Source organism: Trichechus manatus, unplaced genomic scaffold, assembly GCF_000243295.1.
Source record: "Trichechus manatus latirostris isolate Lorelei unplaced genomic scaffold, TriManLat1.0 scaffold00178, whole genome shotgun sequence".
NCBI classification, from domain to species: domain Eukaryota; kingdom Metazoa; phylum Chordata; class Mammalia; order Sirenia; family Trichechidae; genus Trichechus; species Trichechus manatus.
In genome coordinates, this window is record NW_004444114.1 from 4,380,558 (window position 1) to 4,400,615 (window position 20,058).

Here is a 20,058-nt window from a genome sequence, read left to right on the forward strand (position 1 = left end):
TGGAGGGCTGTGGGGACCATGGTCTTGGGAAACATCTAGCTCAATTGGCATAACACAGTTTATAAATATTTCTACATTTTACCTTGGTGAGTAGCATCTGGGGTTTTAAAAGCCTGTGAGCAGCTATGTAAGATACTCCACTGGTCTCATCCCTTCGGGAGCAAGAGAGAATGAAGAGAACAGGATACAAGGAAAAGATCAGTCCGAGGACTAATGGACCACAGCTACCAAGGCCTCCACCAGACTGAGTCCAGTGCAGCTAGATGGTGCCCAGCTACCACTACTGACTGCTCTGACCAGGATCACAACAGAGCGTTCTGGACAGGGCTGGAGAAGGATGTAGAACAAAATTCTAACTCACAAAAAAAAGACCAGATTTACTGGCCTAAAGGAGACTGGAGAAAATCCGAGAGTATGGCCCCCAGACACCCTTTTAGCTCAGTGGTGAAGTCATTTCCAAGGTTCAGCGTTCAGCCTGGGAGTGGACAGCCCCATAAAACCAAATGGGACTAATGAGGCACAACAGTCCAGGGACAAGGGCCAGAAGGCAGAAGGGGACAGGAAAGCTGGTGATAGGGAACCCAAGGTTGAGTAAGGATAGTGTTGATGTGTCGTGAGGTTGTTAACCATTGTCATAGGGCAACGTGTGTACTAGCTGTTAAATGAGAAGCTATTTTGTTCTGTAAGCCTTCATCTAAAGTGAGAAGAGCAGCACAACTGGAAGAGCATAGCTGATGTCACTGAACTGTGCATGCAGAAATTTTTGAAACGGTGTATCTTTGGCTATGTATATTTTCACCAAAAAAAAAAGGGAAAAAAATTTTTTTTTTAAATCTAATAAAACCATTATTTGGTGAGAACATGGGGCAATGAGAACGCCCCTGCACTGTTGGTGGAGTGTAAATTCGTAAACCCCTATGAAAACGGATTTGACATTATCTAGTAAAGTTCAAGATACACTTTCCTATCTACTAAATACATAAACTAGAGAAATGTATGCACAAGTGCAAGGATATATATATATATAGCCAAGATACATGTCCAAGAGTGTTTATAATATTCTTAAAAGAGGGTAGATAGTGATACATTCATATAAGAGAAAATAATAAAGTAATATAAATGAACAAATTGTAACTACATGTAACAAGAGTGAATAACATGATTTTGAATAATCAAGAAAAAAAAGAACACCTATAATATTCTATATGTTATTACATGACACATATATAAGTTCACTTATACAACATTTTGTTTATTCATAAATTGAAATATAGGTAAAACTGAATTATATTATTAAGGAGGTAAATAAAAGTGGAAAAAATTATATAAAAAATGTAATGAAATAAGCATAAAATTCAGACTAATGGTTACAGTACTTAGAAGGGAGGTCAGGCATACAGTCAGGAAAAGCATATAGGGGCTTTTATGATGCTTGGCATGTTCTATTTCTGGACCATAGTAGTGGTTTTTCCTTTAAAATAATTCACTAAACTATCCATGTGTTTCATGCAGTTTTCAATGTTTGATATTCACGATAACACAATTAAAAAAAAAAAAAGGCATTAAGATAGTTTCAACTTACCTAGCCTAAATTTTCTGATTTTTTTTTTTTTTCCTGCTGATTAAAATAACTCCTAACTTTGTGTTTGTTTTTCTGCATCCTATATCTCAGTACTGGAAACATCCACTGAAGAAACTCTTACCCTCCATGGAGTCAACTTTATACAGTCAGAAATTTATAGTTATAGGCTGTCTATGCATCCTCAATTACCCTGGATTTTCTCTACCAAAAGTACATAAAAACGGCAAATCCAAACCTTAAAAAAGTCATTTCTCCAGGGGCATATAGTCTCTGTATTTCATGAAACATCCTTTAAAGGAGCTCAGTTAGCTGCTTCTTACATATGATCCATAGTGTATAACAAGAGCTAATTTCCTGCAAACCATTTTCTACTTATTACATGACACATACAGAAGTTGAAATATAGTCATGTCACATTTTATACACTTTCCTTCTTACTATATGAAATTCATCCAAACTCTTATTCTGATCTTGGGCATGGTACAAGTGAAAAAACCAGCAGCTATGCATTGTATGAATATAAATCTCACTAGTTTTTTTAAATGACTACAATGTTACTATAATAAATGAAAGATGATGTTGTTTCCCTAAACAACCAGCAGATTACTTTTTTCAATTAAATTATTCTAAGGTATAAATAGAATTTATAGCTTCATACTTCTGGTAAGTGCTATTTAAAGGTACTTAAATGCCTAATTCTTTTTCTCGCTTCTTTCTCTTTCAAACTACAGTATAAATTTTAATATGTACTGTGATCATACTGCATAGAAAAGTATCAAGCAAAACCATAATTAGTACAGGAAAAGCGTGTTTATCAGTGTCTCTGGTCTTACTTTTCGAACACCTCGGCCGAGCTCTTCTCCATAGTTGGTTCCAAGGATTTCAAAGTGAACATTGGGGTTGCCTCCATTTTCTCCAAATTCTAGCTCTCCAGTTAATCCATTAACTCCACCCTAAAAAGAGAAAAGATACTGATGCAAAATTTCAGAATTAAATAAATAAATATACATATAAAGGTTCTAGGAACTCTACTTCCATCTGTAAAATAAATATTAATTTACATATTCAATTATTAATAGAGAGTTTTTTTTTTTTTTAATATGTACACAGCATAAACAGAAGTGCTGTTGAAAGTAATGTTGGAAGACCACTTAATCCAATCTCATCCTTTTTACAGACAGAAATTTAGATCAAGAGAGTCAAATGACTGCTCAAAATGACACCATGTTAGAACCAAGAGTAAGTTCCAGGTTAGGGTTTTTACCACCATACCTTGTGACTTGCAGGGCTCCATTACTCAGAAAACAAAGTGCTGCTGGAGAGCATAAAATCTATTGTGAAAAAAGGTTTTTGACAATATTCTCTCCTGCAACATTCTTCTACTCTAATTTGATCTAAAATAATTTCTGGAAGTCTGAACATCTATGGTTTCCAAATTATTTCAGTATTATTTTTCCTCCTCCTTTAAATATTTTTCCCAAACTGAAAAAAAAAAAGCTAAATTAAGCTTGAAATCTGTTTGTACTTTTAAATGGTAGTGCTATCAGTTGAGATTCGTTAGGAAATTCCAAGCTTCATCTTTCATTCAACATGACAGACATTCATTTCCCCAACAGATGGCAATGTAGGTCATACTTCTTTCTTTCTTGTTTACCATTATTTTCTCAGTTTAGTTTATCAGCCTTCATATTATTTATAATTTCACAAATGAAAATCACATTTTGAGTCACATAAATACTGAAGCATATCTAACTTAGAATCCTGGCCTGATATTGACATTTATTTGGACAACAAATTATCCCAGTTTGTTAACTCCTTCAATTATCACCTCTGTAATGTTGATGGAGCCCTGGTGGCACAGTGGTTAAGAACTCGGCTGCTAACCAAAACGTCAACATTTGGAATCCACCAGCCACTCCCTGGAAACCCTATGGGGCGGTTCTACTCTGTCTTATATGGTCGCTATGAGTCAGAAATGACTTAATGGAAATGGGTTTGGTTTTTTTTTTTATGATGTCGATACTTAAGTATTTCTCACTTGTCATAACCTCTAACTCAGTTTTTTGACTTTCTTAGCACGTACTATGCTTTATGCTGTTCTTCTAGTTTATCTGTATCTTGTAGCCCATTACGTGATGCTAAGTTCATAGTAGGAGCTCAATAAACCATTTTGATGTTTTATTACCTTAATTTCAATATTTAATATATTTCATTTTTGCATAGCAATAATCAACAAATTATCAACAGAAATAATCCTCCATTATGATTTCTTAATAAGTCAGTTTCTCTTTTATTATCCAGTTTTATTAATTTTAAAAAAATGTTGAATTTGATATCTGTAGGTTTTTCCATATATGACCTAGCAGTCAAAGCATGGGTTTTAGAGTCAAACTCTCTAAGTCTGATCAATGGCATCAGAATCTACTAGCAGTGTAAACCTGTTAAGTTATTTCATTTCTTTATGCCTCAATTTCTACATCTGTAAAATGGGACAAATAACAGTACCTAACCCAGAAGATTATTATCAGGCATCTTATAGGATAATGCAGTTAACGCACAAAGAACAATTCTTGACATCTAGTGCAAGTTTAATTACTATTATTATCATCATTACCTCTACCTTTATTTCATTCTTTTTTTTTAATTGTGCTTTAAGTGAAAGTTTACAGCTCAGATTAATTTCTCATACAAAAATTTATACACATATTGTTATGTGACACTAGTTGCAATCCCTATAGTGTGACAGCACACTCCCCGTTTCCACCCTGGGTTTCCTGTGTCATCCAACCAGCTCCTGTCCCTTCCTAACTTCTCATCCCACCTCCAGACAGGAGCCGCCCTTATGGTCTCGGGTATATACTTGAACTAAGAAGCACACTCTTCACGAGTATTATTTTATGTTTTATAGTCCAGTCTAATCTTTGTCTGAAGAATGGGCTTTGGGAATGGTTTTACTTTTGGGTTAATAGGGTGTCCAGGGGCCATGGCTTTGAAGGTTCCTCCAGTCTCAGACCATTAAGTCTGGTCTTTTTACATGAATCTGAGTTCTGCTCCACACTTTTCTCTGCTCCGTCAGGGACTCTGTTGTGTTCCCTGTCCAGGCAGTCATTTTTGGTAGCTGGGCAGCATCTAGTTCTTCTGGTCTCAGGCTAATGAAGGCAGCCCTTTTGTCTCTTGGGCTAATATTTTCCTTGTGTCCTTGATGTTCTTTATTCTCCTTTGCTCCAAGTGGGTTGGGATCAATCGATGCATCTTAGATGGCCGCTCACAAGCTTTTAAGACCCCAGAGGTCACTCACCAAAGTGGGATACAGAATATTTTCTTAATAAACTTTGTTATGCCAATTGACCTATATGACCCTGGAAACCATGGTCCCCACATCTCAGCCCCAGTTACTCTGTCCCTCAAAGTCTTTGGTAGTGTTCAGGGAACTTCTTAGCTTTTGGTTTAGTTCAGTTGTGCTGACTTCCCCTGTATTGTGTGTTGTCCTTCCCTTCATCTAAGATGATTCTTGTCTACTATCTAGTTAGTAAATTCCCCTCCCCCTCCCTCCCCACCTTTGTAGCCATCAAAGGATATTTTCTTCTGCGTTTAAACTTTTTCTTGAGTTCTTATAATAGTGGTCTCATACAATATTTGTACTTTTGTGACTGACTGATTTCACTCAGTATAATGCCCTCCAGAATTATCCATGTTGTGAGATGTTTCGAAGATTCATCATTGTTCTTTATCGTTGCGTAGTATTCCATTGTGTGTATGTGCCATAATTTGTTTATCCAGTTGGTTGACTGTGTAATTTAGGTCTTCCATGTGTTTACTAAGCTTCTTTCTAGATATTCTGTCCTTCATCAAAAGTGGTGTGTTGAAGTCTCCTACTATTATTGTGGAGCTGTCTCTCTCTCTTTTCAATGCTGGTAGAGATTGTTTTATGTATGTTGGAGCCCTGTCATTGGGTGTGTATATATTTATTATGGTAATGTCCTCCTGTTGTATTGACCCTTTAATCATTACATAGTGTCCTTCCTTCTCCTTTGTGATGGATCTTACTTTAAAGTCTACTTTGTCAGAGATTAATATTGCCACTCCTGCTCTTTTTTGACTGTTGTTTGCTTGATATTTTTTTTTTCCATCCTTTGAGTTTTAGTTTATGCCTTTGAGTCTAAGGTGTGTCTCTTATAGGCAGCATACAGATGGAACATGTTATTTTATCCATTCTGTCACTCTCTGTCTCTTTACTGGTGCATTTAGTGCATTTACATTCAGTGTAATTATTGATAGGTATGCATTTAGTGCTGTCATTTTGATGTTTTTTTTGTGTGTGTTGTTGACAGTTTCTTTGTTCCACTTAATTTTCTGTGATGAGTCATTTTTCTTTATGTATTTTCTTTTCATCATTGTTGATTTTGTACTTGCCGAGTCTTTATGTTTTTCTTCTTTTTTATTTTGATGTACAGATTTGTTAGTTTTCTTTGTGGTCACCTTAAAATTTACCTCTGTTTTTCTAAGTTTAAACCAATCTTTTATTTCTTGATATTGCCTTAACTTCCTCTCCATATGAAAGTTCTACGACTACACTATTCAGTCCCTCTTTTTGGTTTTAATGTTATCATCTTTTACATATTGATGTCTGTTTCCCTATTTTCAGTGTTTTAGCTTTGATTTATTTTTGTGACTTCCCTATCTGGGCTGATATCTGATTGTTCTGTTCTATGTTCTAGTCTTGGGTTGTTATCTGATATTATTGATTCTCTAGCTGGAGGATTCCCTTTAGCATTTTGAGTAATTTTGGTTTGGTTTTTACAAATTCTCTTAACTTCTGTTTATCTGGAAATGCCATAATTTCACCACTATATTTGAGAGACAGTTTTGCTGGATATATAATTCTTAGTTGGCAATTTTTTTTCATTAAAGTCTTTATATATGTCATCTCATTGCCCTCTTGCCTGCATGACTTCTGCTGAGTAGTCAGAGCTTAGTCTTATTGACTCCCCTTTGTAGGTGACTTTTTGTTTACTCCGAGCTGCTCTTAAAATTCTCTCTTTATCTTGGTTTTGGCAGGTTTGATTATAATATGTCTCGGTGACTTTCTTTTGGGATCTACCCTGTATGGGATTCAATGAGCTTCTTGGATAACTATCTTTTTGTCTTTCACAATATCAGGCAAGTTTTCTGCCAAAGAATCTTCAACAATTCTCTCTGTATTTTCTCTTATCCCACCCTGTTCTGGTACTCCAATCACTTGTAGGTTATTCCTCTTGATAGAGTCCTACATAATTCTTCGGGTTTCTTCATATGTTTTAATTATTTTACCTCAAATAAATTGGTGTCAAGTGCTTCAACTTCAATCTCACTAATTCTGACTTCCTTTGCCTCAATTCTCTTCCTATGACTTTCTATAGAGTTGTCTAATTCTGAAATTGTATTGTCAATCTTTAGGATTTCTATTTGCTTTCTCTCTATGGATTCTAGCAGCTTGTTAAATTTGTCATTCTGCTCTTGTATAGCTTTCCTAAATCCCTCTATTGCTTTGCTTGTGTGTTCCTTGGCTTGGTCTTACTTTTGCATGATCTCCTTCTTGATATCTTAAAGAGCTCTGTATATTAACCTTTTGAATTTTACCTTCAGTAATTCCAAGACCTTCTCTTCCTACGGGAGGTTTCCTGGTTCTTTGTTTTGGTCGCATGCTGCAGCCATCATGGTCTGCCTCTTTATGTGATTTGATATTGACTATTGTCTCCGAGCCATCAATAAGTTATTATATTTATTTATTGTATGCTTGCTTACTGTGTCCTAGCTTCTTGTTTTGTTTTGTTTCGATATGCCCAAATAGGCTGGGCATGTGAGTTACTTTGACTACTGGCCTCTTTGAAGCTTGCATGTCCTGTCACAAGGTGGTTAGAGTTGCTACTAGGTGTGTGAGTCCAGGAGTCTGTTTACTTTGCTTGCATGGATTCAGCTCAGGTTTCCAGGTCGTTGATCATCAAGTGTGTGATACAGGCTCTCACCTACAGTCCTAGACGAGCAGAGCTATGTTGGGGTGACTGGGGCAGGCACAGGTATCTGGCTGCAGTAGGGGGTTATGTGCTGAGCAAGGTAGGGGGCTGATGGCTCCTCCTGAGTGCCTAGGTGGAAGGCGTGTCCTTGTTCCCTAGAGCACATAGGTGGGTGGGTTTTGCAGCTGGACTTTGGGCACCCAATGCTATTGGCTGTAAGGCCTGGGAGGCATCACTTATTCTTGGACCTTTTTCATGTGTGGCTAGGTGGGATGGATGAAGCCGCCAGAACTCGGGCCCCTGATGTGGGTAGGTGAGGATTCTGCTTAATGGGCAGGGGGTGTCAAATGTTGCAAATCTGCCATTCCCCCTTAGCTGTTGCAGTTGAAAATAGACTTCAGTTATACCCTGTTGTACTATGCTAAAGAGGGCCTATACTCTTGAATGAGCCCATGCAGATCTAGGCAGGGATGAAAGGAATTCGAAGTTTGTGGACCTTTATGCCTGTGTCTAGGCAAAGGGGCAGTGCCTGCCCTGAGTTCCCGGCTTAGGGGCATGATGATATTTTAAAGCTACGAGACTGGTTTGGGCACAGTTAGTCCTGAGCTCCCAGCTAAGAGGAGCTGGCTGTTTCTTTTTTCTGTTTCTTCATTTCTTTATTTGTTCCCTCCCCAAAGCCAGGAGACTGGCTCAGGCGCGAAGGATCCCACTTTAGGCCTAGGGTCCTCAGCAACCACTGAATACTGCCAGACTGGCACCAGAGCAGAGAGGGGAGGGAGCAGTTGAGGGGAAGAAAGGCGCTTCTCTGTTACAGAACACCCAAAGGGGAAAGGGTTATTTTGATCCCACACAGTAGGTTAGATGCTTGCAATTAACTTTTCTAGATCCAGCGCCACTTTCCTCTGACTCAAGAGGCTTGTGCAGACTTTTCACTGCTTATTTCATTCTTTAATTTGGAGGATTTCTAATTCTCCTCAAAACTGTAAACATGATCTTGTTTGTTTTTTTTTTTTTCATTCAAAGTTTATTGGGCTCACAGTATTTTATTATATGCTTGAATATTCAGATAATTATGGAAAATGTTTTTGCAAATTTCAACTCAATTACATTTCGTTGATTAGTACTTGGGGAAAAATGATTTAAAGCAGTTGGTGTAGGATCCATTCACTTCTTTTACTGGTGTGCTGGGGGAGCTACCACTCAAGAAAGGAAAAGAAGAGGGGTAAGTGGGTCTAGGCAGTCAGCTTTCATAAACATCACAGCCTTGGAAACTCTGTGGGGCAGTTTTACTCTGTTGTATAGCGTCACTATGAGTCAGAATTGACTTACCTGCAATGGGTTTTAAGTGGGTCTAATGGAACCCTGGAGCCCTGGTAGTACAGTGGCTTAAGTGTTTGGCTACTCACCGAAAGGTCAGCAGTTAAACACTCTACCAGTCACTCTTTGTAAACCTTATAGGGCAGTTCTACTCTGTCCTATAGGGTTTCTGTGAGTCAGAATCAACTCAACAGCAATGGGTTTTTGGTTTAATGGAGCCCTGGTGGTGTAGTGGTTAAGTGTTATGGCTGATAACCAAAAGGTCGGCAGGTCAAATCTATTAGCCACTCCTTGGAAACCCTATGGGACAGTTCTACTTTGTCCTATAGGGTCACAATGACTCGGAATTGGCTTGATGGGAATGGATTTGGTTTTTGGTTTTTAATGTCTGAGCAGAAGATTTCAAAGGGCAGCTTGAGAACACAAAGTAAACTATTATAATGAAATGTGCAAGGAACTGGAGTTAGAAAACCAAATGAAAAAAAAATGTTTGCCATTCCCCAAGCTGAAAGAGCAGAAGAAAAAATTCAAGCCTTGAGTTGCAATAGTGAAGGATTCTATGGGTAAAGTATTGAATGATGCAGGAAGCATCAAAAGAAGATGGAAGTCACCATACCAAAAAAAATTGTTCAACATTCAACAATTTCAGGAGATAGCATATGAAAAAGAACCAATGGTATTGAAGGAAGAAGTCCAAGCTGCAGCGAAGGTGCTGGTGAAAAACAAGGCTCTAGAAATTAACAAAATACCAACTGAGGTGTTTCAACAAACGGATGCAACGCTGAGTGCTCACTAGTCCGTGTCAAGAAATTTGGAAGACAGCTACCTGGCCAACTGGAAGAGATCCATATTTGTGCCCATTCTAAACAAAGGGGATCCAAAAGAATGCGGAAACTCTTGAACAATACCATTAAAATGACACACAAGTAAAGTTTTGTTGAAGATAATTCAGAAATGGTTGCAGCAATACATTGACAGGAACTGCCAGAAATTCAAGCTGGATTCACAAGAGGATGTGGAATGAAGGATATCATTGCTCATGTCAGATGGATCTTGGTTGAAAGTAAAGAATACCAGAAAGATGTTTACCTGTGTTTTATTGAATATGCAAAGGCAATCGACTGTGTGGATCATAACAAATTATAGACAACATTGCAAAGAACTGGAATTACAGAACACTTAATTGTGTTTATGAGGAACCTGTATATGGGCCAAATGGCAGTTGTTTGAACACAAGGGGATACTGCGTGGTTTAAAATCAGGAAAGGTGTGTGTCAGGGTTGTATACTTTTTACCACACTTACTTAGTCTGTATGCTGAGCAAATAATCCTAGAAGCTAGACTATATGTAGAAGAATGTGTCATCAGGATTGGAGGAAGATTCATTAATAAGCTGTAATATGCAGATAACACGACCTTGTTTGCTGAAAGTGAAAAAGACTTGAAGCACTTACGAATTAAGATCAAAGACCACAGCCTTTAGTACAGATTACACCCGAACATAAAGAAAACAAAAATCCTCATAACTGGACCAATAAGCAAAATCATGATAAATAGAAAAAAGATTGAAGTTGTTAAGGATTTCATTTTATTTGGATCCAAAATCAACACCCATGGAAGCAGCAGTCAAGAAATCAAATGATGTATTGCATTGGGCAAGTGTGCTGCAAAAGACCTCTTTAAAGTGTTAAAAAGCAAAGATGTCACTTTAAGAACTAAAGTACGCCTGACCCAAGCCACGGTATTTTCAACCGCCTCATATGCATGTGAAAGCTGGACAATGAGTAAGGAAGACCTAAGAAGAATTGATGCCTTTGAATTATGATGTTGGCAAAGAATATTGACTACACCATTGACTGCCAGAAGAATGAACACATCTGTCTTGGAAAAGAAGTACAGTCAGAATGTTTCTTAGAAGGGAGGATGGTGAGACTTCATTTCATGTACTCTGGACTTGTTATCAGGAGGAACCAGTCCCTGGAGGAGGACACTGTGCTTGGTAAAGCAGAAGGTGAATGAAAAAGAGGAAAACCCTCAATAAGATGGATTGACACAGTGGCTGTTAACAATGGGCTCAAACACAGCAAGGACTGTGAGATGGTGCAGGACCGGGCAACGTTTCATTCTCTTGTACATAGGTTCCCTATGAGTCGGAATCCACTCAATGATACCTAACAACAACAATGTCTTTTCAACTAGCACTCCATATAAATAGACTAGAAATATTTACTAGGATGAAGAGTCCGTCTATAGAAAGCCCTTAGTAAGGTAAGAAATTATTGTAATAAACACAGAATCTATGGATTAATGATATCTGTCTCCTTGGAGAATGTCCTGAAGCTATACATTCTCTATGTTAAAACCGGACTTGTTTCATAAAATAAATGCTGCTCATTGTGTGAGGTAAACCTGCCAAATCTTTTTCTGGAAACCAAATGTGCATGTCCAACGTGGAAAGAAAGGACTTGTGGCCAAAGTAGAGAGTGTCTGGAACCATGCAACATGTTTCAGGCTCCCTCTCCTTTGGCCCTCTTCATTGCTCTATCCTTGATAAGGGTAAGATATCTGATTCTTGCAAGTCAATTTGATCCTATGTGTTAGCTCAGCATTAATATCTCAAAGCATCCAAATATTACTTAACATTTTAAAATTGAGGTAAGTACAGTGGATCTTATTATCATTAATATTTCTAAGTGGCAAATACTGTAGAAGTTTGACAAATATAGTTTATATTACTACATATAAGTTCAAACTACTGGTATTCAGAAATCCTTTTTCAAGAGCTTTCTTTGTCCTCAATCACACCTTTGCCAATAATATGATTATATCAGAATCTTAAATAACTGTGTTGATATTTTATTTACAGGAAATAAAAGTAAAGATATCATACATCAATATATCTGATACACTGCAAAAATGCTATACCCTTGACATTTCTAAACATTAGAGCAACAGGCAGCTTGGCACTATATTAGTATTCCAAATCAATACTCATATGGCTGCTCCTAGCCAGTGTCTATCCCCAGCTTGTATCTGGCACTGAGTGAGTTAGTCCACTTACATTACACAAGGTACAAAAAACCAGTAAATCAGGGGACTTGCATTTTACTAGTTTACTGTGGCCTCCACTTGCCTTGTCATCTTTTTGACTTTGTAATTCATTTTTTTTAATGCTATATTCTTAATGAGCTGCTAGTATGCATAATCAATGAAACCTTTCTTCCTGAAGAAATAAAATATGCCTGAGAGTTCAGTATTTCAAGCAGATAACCCCTTTAGCTGAAGGTCCTTCTTATCCGACTGAGCTGTAGCCTCTCTGATTTTTGATTGCCTCAGAATGTTCTAGTATTTTTTAGATTTTTTCATCTATCCTCTGATCAACCTTGAAAACAGAGCCTGGGAAAAACGTTCACTGGCCAGATAGTGATAAAGGGTCATTATCTTTGTGTGTGCACATGTGTGTTTTTATCTCTTGGTGATGCAGTAGCTTCTAAACAAAATGAACTAATGGAATATTGATAGTATGAATAATACATACAATAATTTCTAAATGTCCTTTAAATTGACAGTTAAAATTGCTGCCAGTGTAAACTTTTTAAAATAGCATGTAAAATTGGTTTGAATTTCATCCTACCCACTCTATATAGAAATATCAGTGGGCATCAAATATAGAAAGCAGAAGAGAAAGAAAATAAAAAGAGAAGCATCAAAGGTTGGGAGTAATTTACTACTGGATAATCATATTGTGAAAAAGTAAAAAAGTTTGTTGTTTCCCTATGGATAGGATCAGTTGGAAAAAAGAAGAAAAAGAAATAATTACTAAGAATTTATTTTGTAACAATGCACAAGCACCAGAAGAGAGGCTAAATAAATGGGAGCTCCTAAAAATCAAACACTTATGCTCATCCAAAGACTTCACCAAAACAGTGAAAAGACAACCTACATATTGGGAAAAAAATTTTGGCTACGACAAATCTGATCAGCGTTTAATCTCTAAAATCTACAAGATACTCTAAACTCTCAACAGCAAAAAGACAAATAACCCAATTAAAAAATGGGTAAAGGATATGAACAGGCACTTCACCAAAGAACATATTCAGACAGCTAACAGACACATGAAGAAATGCTCACGATCATTAGTGATCAGAGAAATGCAGATCAAAACTACAATGAGATATCATCTCACCCCAACAAGGCTAGCATTAATCCATAAAACACAAAATAACAAATGCTGGAGAGGTTGTGGAGAGACTGGAACACTTACACACTCTTGGTGGGAATGTAAAATGGTACAACCGCTTTGGAAATCGATTTGGCACTTCCTTAAAAAGCTAGAAATAGAAGTACCATACAATCCAGCTATCCCACTCCTTAGAATATATCCTAGAGAAACAAGAGGCGTCACACGAATAGATATATGCACACCCATGTTCATCGCAGCACTGTTCACAATAGCCAAAGGATGGAAGCAACCTAAGTGCCCATCGATGGATGAATGGATAAACAAACTATGGTATATCCACACAATGGAATATTACACAACGATAAAGAACAACGATGAAGCTGTGAAACATCGTATAACTTGGTGGAAGCTAGAACTTATTATGCTGAGTGAATTTAGTCAGGCACAAAAGGACAAATACTGTATAAAACCACTATTAGAAGAACTCAAGAAAAGGTTTAAACACAGAAGGAAACATTCTTTCATGGTTACGGGGGTGGGGAGGGAGGGTGAGGGTTATTCACTAACTAGATAGTAGATAAGAATGATCTTAGGTGAAGGGAAGGACAGCACACACTGAAGGGGAAGCCAGCACAACTGGACTAAAACAAAGCTAAGAAGTTTCCTCAATACAATCAAATATTTTGAGAGACAGAGTAGCAGGGATACGGAGTCTTGGGACCATGGTTTCAGGAGATATTTAGGTCATTTGGCATAATAAAGTTTATTAAGAAAATGTTCTGAATCCTACTTTGGTGAGTGGCGTCTGGGGTCTTAAAAGCTTGCAAGCGGCCATCTAAGATGCATCAATTGGTCCCAACCACTTGGAACAAAGGAGAACGAAGAACACCAAAGACACAAGGAAAGTATTGGCCCAAGAGACAGAATGGGCCACATAAACCAGAGACTTCATCAGCCTGAGACCAAAAGAACTAGATGGTGCCCGGTTATCACCAATGAACGTCCTGACAGGGAACATAACAGAGGATCCCTGATGCAGTAGTAGAATGATGGGCTGCAGAACTCAAATACTAGTAAGAAGACCAGACTTAACGGTCTGACTAAGACTAGAGGCACCCCGGAAAGCATGGCCCCTGGTCTCTCCATCACCCCAGAACTAAAACAATTTCCGAGGCCAACTCTTCAGACCGGTATTGGACTGGACTGTGGGACATGAAGTGATACTCGTGAAGAATGTGCCTCTTAGACAAGTAGATATAAGATACCAAAGGGGCGGCTTCTGTCCAGAGGTGAGAAGGGATGGCAGAGAGAGTTAGGAGCTGGTTGAATGTTCATGGGGAATCAGGGGCGGAGGGGAGGAATGTGCTGTTGCAGAATGGGGTGAGCGGTTGGGGTCTCATAACAATGTATGTTAAAAAAAAAAAATTCTGTATGGGAAACTAACTTGAAATGTAAACTTCATTTAATTACATCAATAAAAAAACAATTATTTTACCGCTTATGATACTGAAGGATCTTTTCCTGTTTGTAACTGATAAGTAACTTAGAGATACTTTTGAAATCATATGGAACATCAAATATTTATGATACTTGCCTAACTTCCTTATACATATTCCTAGGTTCCTTGCAACCCACAGACGTGCTTGGTAACCAAGGACACCTTGTTAAATAAATATGAGCCCAGCAAGGCAGTGAACACACTGGGAAATGCCAGGCTCAGCAGCATATCCTGATGTCTCCACATTTCAGCAAAGTCAGTTTCAGAGAAAAAAAAGTCCAAGAGAAAGAAAATACTGCATTTTCCACCCAGAAAATGAATACAGTGGATTGATAAATATGAGGATACAGGATACAAAACACAAAAACAAAAACTTAATTTGTATGAAAATTTTAGTTGTCAAAGAACAATTACATGTGTGTGCATATATATATGTATATATATATGATATAAATTCAAATATTCATAATAGAGACTAAGTCTTGAATCCTCACAGTAAATTAAGAAGTAATAGGATGTTACTAGCATCTTGGTCATACTATCTACATTATATGAACAAAGTGAGGCCAAGATGATTACTTGAGGAACCTAAACTGAAATATCCATCTGTGCCTGATACTTTTTCTCCTAGACTATGTAAATTGTGTATGCAATAGAACATATATAAATCACAGTGGATTGCTAAAAAAATGTATGTTGAACTGAATTAAATGAAAATTTGCACCATTTTATCCACTCTATGAATCAAATGCCCCGAGAGTGGACTGTACATTGATGAGTCCACGAGGAAACCATTTTCAGGGCATAAACTGCATTATTTAAAGCTTCTTTTGCACATGTTTTTATAAAAAAGGGTATCTGATACTCCAAGATAATGCTGTTTCTGGTAAGTCAGATCATGTTTTCCTAAATTCTCTCTCTCTCTTTCTCGTTCAGGTTTGTAAATTCTAAATTGTAAATAGTGGCTTTAGACAAAAAGGCAAAGTAATGTTTCCATTCCTTTAAGTACACTAATCTGAAAAAACTTACCAGAGTTATTTTTGTCCCAAACCAGAAACCCAGGAATTACCATTTTATTTTTCCTCTTCATCTTACATCATCTCTCAAAGATAAGTACTTCCATCTACCCCCAGTGTCCATACTCTTATTAACCAGGCACCTTCTTGTAGGAGCACAACCTCTTAATCAGTGTGCTCTCATCTGCTCCATCCTGATCCAGTGACAGTTGCAGAATGGGTTCTCCACTCACCAGCCACAGGCTAATCTGCTTTTGTCACACACACCCCTGTTTAAAATACTTCAGAGACTTAACCTTACCCCTTAGATAAAGTTTAAGAACTTTAACATGGCTTACAAAACCCTTCATGTTCATCCTCCTATCTACCTCTCCCAGCTAATGGAGGAAAGGCTTCCCCATGCTCTCTCTGTTCTAGCCATCCCGGGCTTATTTCTGATGTTTACATGCCAAACTCTCCGTTGCCTGCAAGCCTTCTAGCATTCTATTACCCTTGTGACAAACATTCTTCCTTCCCCGTTCCTGAAATACTCTACGCTTTCCTTTCCTGGTTATTGCCTACTCATCCTGAAAAACCTGTTGCTGTTGAGTCAATTTCGACTCATAGTGACCCTATAGACAGAGTAGAACTGCCCTACAGGGTTTTCAAGGAGCGGCTAGTGGATTCGAACTGCTGACCTTTTGGTTAGCAGCCAAGCTCTTAACCACTGTGCCACTAGACCTCCGTTACTCATCTTGAAGGTCCTCCTGTCACATTCTTCCAGAGCAGTTTTGTAGAAATGATCACACTTGTAATTATTTTTGATCTTTCTATTTTCCTCCACATTCTGTGATTTCACAGTATAGCATATGGTAGTATTCAATAAATATCTGTTGAAGGAATAAATTATCATTATAAGAATTAATTTCAATATTTCTGTCATTTCAAAGAATGCTCTCTTCTTTTTATCTAAAATGTGAGAAAATGTATTGGTACATTAAATATTTATGATACTGCCACAAACTTATTGATATTTTCTACTTTTTCACATTCTGTACTGAAAATTATTACCTCAAAGGAATTAGAAATTGATCAATTAAACCAATGTTAGGTATTTCATAAGGATCTATCAAATCTTAATTGACTTACTCATGTAGAATACATAGAAAAGAGTCACATACTTTTAAATGTAATATTCTTAGTTTTTTTTTTAATTAAAGAAGTTATGGTGGTTAAGGTTGTGTGTCAGCTTGGCTGGGCTATGATTCTCAGTGGTTTGGCAGTTATGATGTAGTTTGGTAGCTATGTAATGATATAATCACCTCCATAATGAGATCTGATATAATGTAATCACTTTCAAGATGAGATCTGTTATGAGCAATCAGTTAAAATGGAGTTTCCATGGAGATGTGGCCTGCATCCAATATATGTGGACTTTCTGGCAAAGCTCGTAGGCTTTTGCTTGCTCTGGATCCTGCAGCTGGCTCCTGTTATCTGACTTCCAGTTCTTGGGACTTGAGCTAGCAGCTTACCTGCCAATCTTGGGATTCGTCGGCCTCTGTAGCTTGTGAGCCAGAGGCCTGCTGTCTGACCTGCCAATCTTGGGTTCACCAGCCCCTGCAACTACATGAGTCAGGAGAAGCCTCCAGCCTGACCCACGGACTTGGGACTTTCCAGCCTCCACAACCACGTGAGCCATTTCCTTGATATAACTCTCTCTGTCTGTCTTTGTCTCTATATATACTCTTCATTGGTTTTGCTTCTCTAGAGAATCCAGCCTAAACAGAAGTATTCTTTCTAATCTCAGCTCTGATTTTTTTCATACTCATCCTTAAAAATCCTTTAGTCTCTTCCATTTACCCACAAAATAAAACAAATTCCTTTTCCTCAATCTCTTTCCAGTCTAACGTGCCCTGCATTTCTCCATGTCTTCTGTGCCTCCTGGTATATTAATCAACTTTTGTCATTATACACGTGGTTTATTTCAATAAATATGTTAGCTACATTGCTCCAACCACCCAAAATATACTCCTCTCCATAGTTTTACATGTCCTAAACATGTTAGTTTTCAACTTTCCATTAAGATGTTATCAGTTTCACAGTAATTTTTATAATTTATTTTCTCTCTCAGGAAATAGCTCTGAAATGAAGATTTCCTTGTGTGCAAGAAGTTCACTAGAAGTGCTCCTGAGACTAACACCTGCAAGGGAGTAAGAAAAGAAGGATTGGGCAGAAGGAGAGGTTAAACTGTGATGTAAAAGCAGTAGGGGCTTGGGTGATCCTATGGGCCACTTTGCAACTACAGTGATCCTTCAGAGTTGTGCTGAACTGAGACACGGGACTTGGACCTTTGTAGCTCTGCAGTGACCAGTCATTAGATGCATGCTGCCCCTAGAAAGGGGTATAAGATTGGGTGGGGCAGCTCCTTTTTACCTAGAACAGTTCCTGGAGAGAGGCTTAAATATGTGCTTTAACCTTCAAGCAAATATCTGGGCATGCACCACAGCACACTATACTCTTCTCTAAGATTTCAGTGAATTCTAATTTTAGCTTGTTTGGGCCTTTTGTTATCTCTTACCATATAATTTTTTTTGTATACTTAGCCAGTATTCATTACTATGCTCTAAATTACTTTTTGTGTAATCCTATAAAATAGTTTGCATAATACATTCCACAGTATAGACATTTGATAAATAAATGTGTTAAAATATGATGAATAAATGAATGAATAAAGTTAAATTTTGGAAATAGTTTCAATATTAAGAATACTAACAGTAAGGATAAAATGTTAAAAATTACTGCCATGTAATCATAGAACAATTCTGTAAATAACAATATCTGTCCATGTTGCACGGGCTTGACGCTATACCACTATCTGCAAGGGAGAAGGTAGATATTCACTGATTAAACTAATTTCTAAATGTTCCAAGGGAGTTGTTTTCAAATTGTGGTTCTGAGAATCAACTGTAGTATGAGTCCATTTGTTGAAATCCTCTTTCCACTGTCTTCCAGAGCAGTTCAGCTTTTATTTGTTTTACTTATTTAGCTAATAAGGTTTCAAAGCTTGTTCTAGGGTATGTAACATCAAAAAATTTAAATTATACAATATGAAAACCCCTTCCCAAATTATATATTACAATCAAATGTAGCTTCTCTTGTTAAACTGAAAATTAAAAAAAAAAAATCCATATTAAAACTTAGATATTGTTTATATTATATTAACACATGATGTTTATACCCATGGCTTCTCAAAGTGTGTGTTTTCTTTAGCCAAGTGATTTTAACAGTAGTGAATAAAAACTACTGGCATGAACAATAAAAAGGGTATGTCATGGTATACAGAATACAGAATTGGAAGCCAAAAAACTTGGTATTTAAAACTAATTAGCTGTATACCCTTCAGTAAGCCATTAATTTTTCCAAGGCTCAGTTTTCTCCACCTTGAAGTTTGAAAGAATAGGTTAAATTAACTTTATACTATCTTGCTTTTTAAAAATTGTATAAGTTACTAATAAAAAATTAAAAAAATATATATTTAGATTACTAACAAAAACATAGCAGGATACTACTCCCATTACAGGATTGGAATAAACCTCTTTTCAAATAATATCCTTGCTATACTTAATAGTAAAACACTAAAAAAAAAAACAAAAAAAAAACAAACGCGTTGCAGTCGAGTCGATTCCGACTCATAGCAACCCATAGGACAGAGTGGAACTGCCCCCATAGGGTTTCTAAGGTGCGTCTGGTGGATTCAAACTGCTGACCTTTATGGTTAGCAGCTGTAGCTCTTAACCACTAGGCCACTAAGGTTTCCAGTAAAGCACTAGTGGCATTATTATTAAGCCAAGATGTCATCCATAGCCAAAATTACAGATTAGAAGTGGAAGTTAATGCAGTTAGCCAAGAAAAGTTTTTAAAAGATAAAAATATATATATTATCAAAGTGATAATATTAATTTTATTTGAAGATGATATCAATATGTACTTGAAAAACACGGGACTAAAATACAAAAATAGAAGTGAGAACAGTAGTGAGTTTCAAAGGGTGATCAGATCAATTAAAAAAATACATCAAACATCAAAAACTTTCTTATATACCTACAATAACTACTTTGAAAATATAATGCAAATACATCCCAACCATGATAGTGTCTGTGTACACGTGTGCGTGTATATGGGCACACACACACACACACAAACTCTATAAAATTTTAGAAATAAAATACAATGAAAATATGTATGAATAACACTATAGGCATATCTTGTTTTATTGTGCTTCACTTTACTGCACTTCACAGATACTGTGTTTTTTACAAATTGAAGGTTTGTGGCACCCTCACATCGAACAAGTCTACAGGTGCCATTTTTCCAACAGCATGTGCTCACTTCGGGTCTCTGTGTCACATTTTGGTAACTGTCACAGTATTTCAAACTTTTTCATTATTACTGTATCTGTTATGGTGATCTGTGATCAGTGATCTTTGATA

At 37.1% G+C, this 20,058-nt stretch overlaps 1 protein-coding gene across 2 annotated transcripts in view; it reads right to left on the reverse strand.

The window, feature by feature from the left end:
- Positions 1-20,058, reverse strand: part of GRID2 (glutamate ionotropic receptor delta type subunit 2) — a 1,665,223-nt gene that overhangs the window by 599,293 nt on the left and 1,045,872 nt on the right. For both annotated transcript variants that reach the window (XM_012558631.2, XM_004387023.3), the window contains one exon: positions 2,416-2,535. In XM_012558631.2, the coding sequence (XP_012414085.1) occupies positions 2,416-2,535 (120 nt within the window). The remainder of the gene's footprint in view (positions 1-2,415; positions 2,536-20,058) is intronic.